General features: G+C 37.8%; 1 protein-coding gene across 1 annotated transcript in view; it reads right to left on the bottom strand.

Moving 5' to 3' along the window:
- The window catches only part of LOC103913753 (borealin-2-like), an 8,194-nt gene extending 3,880 nt beyond the window's left edge, over window positions 1-4,314 (bottom strand). The window contains exons 1-5 of the mRNA XM_009320296.1: window positions 4,009-4,314; window positions 2,957-2,997; window positions 2,551-2,614; window positions 1,823-1,890; window positions 954-1,021 (exon numbers count right to left, since the gene is read on the bottom strand). Of these exons, the coding sequence (XP_009318571.1) occupies window positions 954-1,021; window positions 1,823-1,890; window positions 2,551-2,614; window positions 2,957-2,997; window positions 4,009-4,117 (350 nt within the window). The 5' untranslated portion in view covers window positions 4,118-4,314. The remainder of the gene's footprint in view (window positions 1-953; window positions 1,022-1,822; window positions 1,891-2,550; window positions 2,615-2,956; window positions 2,998-4,008) is intronic.
- Window positions 4,315-4,356: the final 42 nt, after the last annotated feature.

Below are 4,356 nucleotides of genomic sequence, written 5' to 3'. Positions count from 1 at the left end.
TTCTCAGGATATTTATCCTGTGTGGTTAACCTGAATCCAGAGAACAATTTTTTTCCAGTTTTGGATTTTAACTCAGTTCACAGAAATCTCAATGACAAAAGTTTTCACTTTTTCCTCATCTCCCTTTCCCACACACATTTTTGAGATATTGTAGGAGCATGTGTTTTTGGCACAGTGTTAGTGTACTTGAAAAAAAGCAACCTCCAAAGACTGAAACGTTAGACTTCCCCAGGCAAAGCAGCCTTCTCTAGTTTGATTTTCTTGAGCCAAAAATTCTATAATCCCAATTCAAGAAAGTAATTAAACCTAAGATTTTTTAAATTTCTTTTAGGCACATTAAACACCAACACATTATTTAAATTGCATTTCTCTGAAGACAATTTTAATGTATCAAAATAAGTGCTAGTGAGTACAAGTATGCACACTGGAGCCATAGGTGTAGTGGGAGCTTCTCAAAAAATTTCATTCAGATATCCACCAATTTTTTAATTCATTAGATCTTATAGTGAGACTTGAATTTTGTCCATCATGACTCTAAGTAGCTCTAAGGTGTTTTTGCAAGTGTGTATTTTCCTGCTAATGACTCCTCCCTTTCAGCTATGTATGAGGGCAAAATTATTACAGAACAATTCATTAGTCCTAACAGAGCAACAAAGATGTTTCCCTTACACGCTCTCTTTAAGTATTGTTTGGAAATCTATACTGATTACATAGATTCAGAACTGTGCACCATTCAGTGAGTGAGAGATACAACTACATCCCTTCATTGGCTAGAGGTGCTTTTTTGTTCAGGGTTCACATCACTACAATGCATCCGATTCAGGTTATGGAAGACACCTTTTATCAGATGTATTCCTAGTGGTCTCAAATCGGAGCTACTTTATCTGAAAAGTGTTTTATTCAGCATTCACAAGTTCAGGTGAGTTAAATAAGCTATCAAAGGTCAGTCTTACCTAGAAAGAGGGTTCAGTTTGCTATTTAAACCAGAAGCCAATGAAACCAACGACTTTGTTTTGGAAACCTGAAAACGTATATTTAAGACTACAGTTAAAAGAAGTGGCATTTTAAGGCAAAATGATGGATATTTCCAGGGAACAATACTGTAAGAATTCCCTGTTGAAAAAGAACAGTTAAGCCCCATAGTGCTGCCTTTTATATAGTTCTACATATATATAAAATGGCAAATATGCATTCTGAAACGAGTTTCATAATGCCAAAACGTATTTGTTCATACTGAAGTTCTGTACAACCAACCACCTTTCTAATATACACCCTTCCAACTTGTAAGTCCTCTTATAATTAATGCCTGTTACGCTGCATATAATCTTTTTGTCTTTGTTGTCATCTTGCTACATACTTCAGCGTCTGGCTGAGGCACTGCATTGCACAGATGGACTGAGGTGGTAAATTAATACACCTGTGCTATTTGGTTTGGAGATCAGGGTGAACAAGAATGCACAAGTGATTCAAATATAGAAAAGCATGTATTAAAACATGAAGTTGGGGTTTTTTTTTTAAAAAGTTTCAATAAAAAATGGTTCTTCAAACCATCAAGACTTATTGGCAAGTCAAGAGAGAATGACTATGCCAGTATTTGCAAGTCTGTATGAATGAGTTACCAGAAGTGCAGATAACATATTTCATTATGAAATTAATTTACTATGCAGTTTAGCCTTGCTTAACTTAAAATATGTTGAATTTAAAACAACTGATTTTTCAAACAAACAGCAGGCCACTGGCCTGCCTGGTCATGGATCTAGCAGGGTTCATAGCAGGTCAGAACTGATTAAACCCTTATGTTGTTTGTTCAGAATAAACTTACCTTTTTAGGTATTTTCTTTGCAGAAATATGCTTGGCATCTTCATATTCAACAATTGTAGTTACCTTAACTAGAAATATATTAGGAAGACAAGGAAAATAAACTCTAAGAGCACAAAACGCCACTCCCAATTCCTTTGTTTGAAGCCTAGTTATCCACTGACAGCTATGTAACAGTTCTGTGATCCGATGGTCATTCTCCTGGGACAGAGTTCAAAGCAAACTATGTGTGTTCGTCACAGATACTGTGACACACGGGACAGTTAAAAGATACTAGATAACCCTTCAACCCCCAGACAAAATATGATTACATTTCAGTGGTAGTGTCCTTCTTATTGCATATTTTGGAGTATGAAGTGAAATGGTATTTTCCTTACAAACCTCAATGGGCAGGAGATCAAAGGGAAACCTATGAGAAAATAGGGGTGAGTTTCCTAGGTCTTCTGCTATACTGTAAAGCACTGACACGTCACTTAAATCTGTCTCTTCTCACCATTTTCAGTGATTAATCCAAAGGGCAGGAACTCTTCTCTCATGTTTTAAAGTACCTCAACAGTGGCATAGCTCATGATCCTCCACACTGAATGCTGGGGGACCTGTATCTTATACTTCTAGTTATACACTTTTCCCTCTTGTATCCTTCAGGCTTAACACTCACTTTACAAATGCTCAGTTCAAACCAATAAAAAAAAAATTTAAGGACCAAGCTATATATTAATGGATTGACTTGCCTTTTTTGCTGTTGGTCCTCACCAGTTTTGGATTTGGTATGTCTTCTAGAGAGCAGCACTCAGTCTAAAAAAAGTTTACCCGACCAGGGAAAGTCAACTGATTTTGCCCAGTAAATGCATATTATCCTACAAGAGGCAGTGAACTAAAAGGGCATAAAAGAAAGTGATAGAAGTGGGATTGGCTAAACACCAGTTTATTTTTTCAGAAACATCTGGATTTCTGCCTGCAGATGACCCTGAAGCTTTAGGTAATGTTTATAACTGCACCATGGCTGGCTGTCCAGTCTTTTCATATCATCTTCTATTTAAACAGACAGCCAAACAAAATCATTTGTCTGAAATGTTTACAGCAGGGAGAGAAGACTTCTATTCTGTAAGCTGTGATAAAATTTGAAAACACACTTACCACTACGGCAGCAAGAGCTGCTTCCTTCCCTCCTCGCAAATCTGTAACTCAAGAAAGTATAACTTGTTTATATACTATTACTTGCATAATTATTATCTGCAGGTTCTTATCTTACGGGCTATGAAGCTGAACAAGTAATTCAGGATTACAGTTGCATAAACAGCCTTAGCTAGCATATATGTTGCATTTGAACAAGATTCAAGTCTTGTAGGATAGTCACTCCTACAAAACAATGAAAATCTTAGGCCATTTCAGTATGTTTAATCTTTGAAAGGATACTAAGCATAGTCACACAGTATATAACCTGAATTCAAAGAAGAAAAACCCCCATACGTTGCACTGCTGAAAGCTAATGCTTTTAGGCAGAAGTTTTCAAGAAAGACATCGAAATACATACTGCGCAAAGGCTTACAGTAAACTGAAGTTCTTCAAGAGTCTTAGGTTTGATCTTTGTGCAGCCCCTACAGTTTCCAGCTGCAAGGTATTGATTCCAAAAACATCAGTTCTCACCAGAATATACATCTGATGCTGACTGTACACCACAGCTTAAACTGCTGCATAAATGTGAGGTTAAAATCAAACGTGATCACTCATCATCACAGGTAAACGACTAGATGAGAAAGGCTCAGTAAAAAAAGACTTCAAATTAACAGAAAGACAAAATAATCTCTGTGGCTAGGATGAACAGATTCAGATGGAAAGAAGTGCTTAAGTCTTTATGCACAGAAAATACTAGACTTGTAATCATTCCTTGTCTCTTCAAGCTTTAAGTAAGATGACTTAAGAGCACACAAAAAAGGCGGCTCCAGACTCTATACGCTTACCTACTAATTCTATACCCGGTGTTACACAGGTCAGTCTACTTAAACAAGAGTGCTTACTGAGCATCTGCAGTGCAATACCACTGCTGATTAGCTTAAAATATTCAGCAGACAAAGCAAACTTTTTCATAAAAGTCACCAAGTTTATAGATTTTTCTCACAATAGTCAAGGGTACATCATGCTGTAATGACGTCTGCATCCCTCACAAATACAGGGCCATGCACACTTACTAAGCAGGTCTTTTCTTTTCATTTTCCTGATGGCAACTGGCATCTTCAGCAGCTCCACCGTAAACGCCTTCTCAGCTGTTTGCAAAAGCGAATCAAGCTCTTTCTTCATCTCCTGGATATTTTCCTTGGCTTTAACACAAAACAGGCTTTTATCGCCGTGTGTGTTACGTATTTCCAAGTACAAGCACCGGTAGACCGCATTAAAAACTAAAGTTAAAATAATGTTTTATCCGGGGTAATCTGACTTGGGAGTCGGAGCGCCTGAAAAGCGCCACCGGGCACTCCTCAGGCTGGCGAGAAAGACGGTGCAGGCCCGCGACTACAAGAGCTGCGCCTCAGGTCCGCAGC

Source organism: Pygoscelis adeliae, unplaced genomic scaffold, assembly GCF_000699105.1.
Source record: "Pygoscelis adeliae isolate BGI_AS28 unplaced genomic scaffold, ASM69910v1 Scaffold62, whole genome shotgun sequence".
Taxonomy (NCBI): Eukaryota; Metazoa; Chordata; class Aves; order Sphenisciformes; family Spheniscidae; genus Pygoscelis; species Pygoscelis adeliae.
This window is presented reverse-complemented; position numbering and strand designations above follow the sequence as displayed.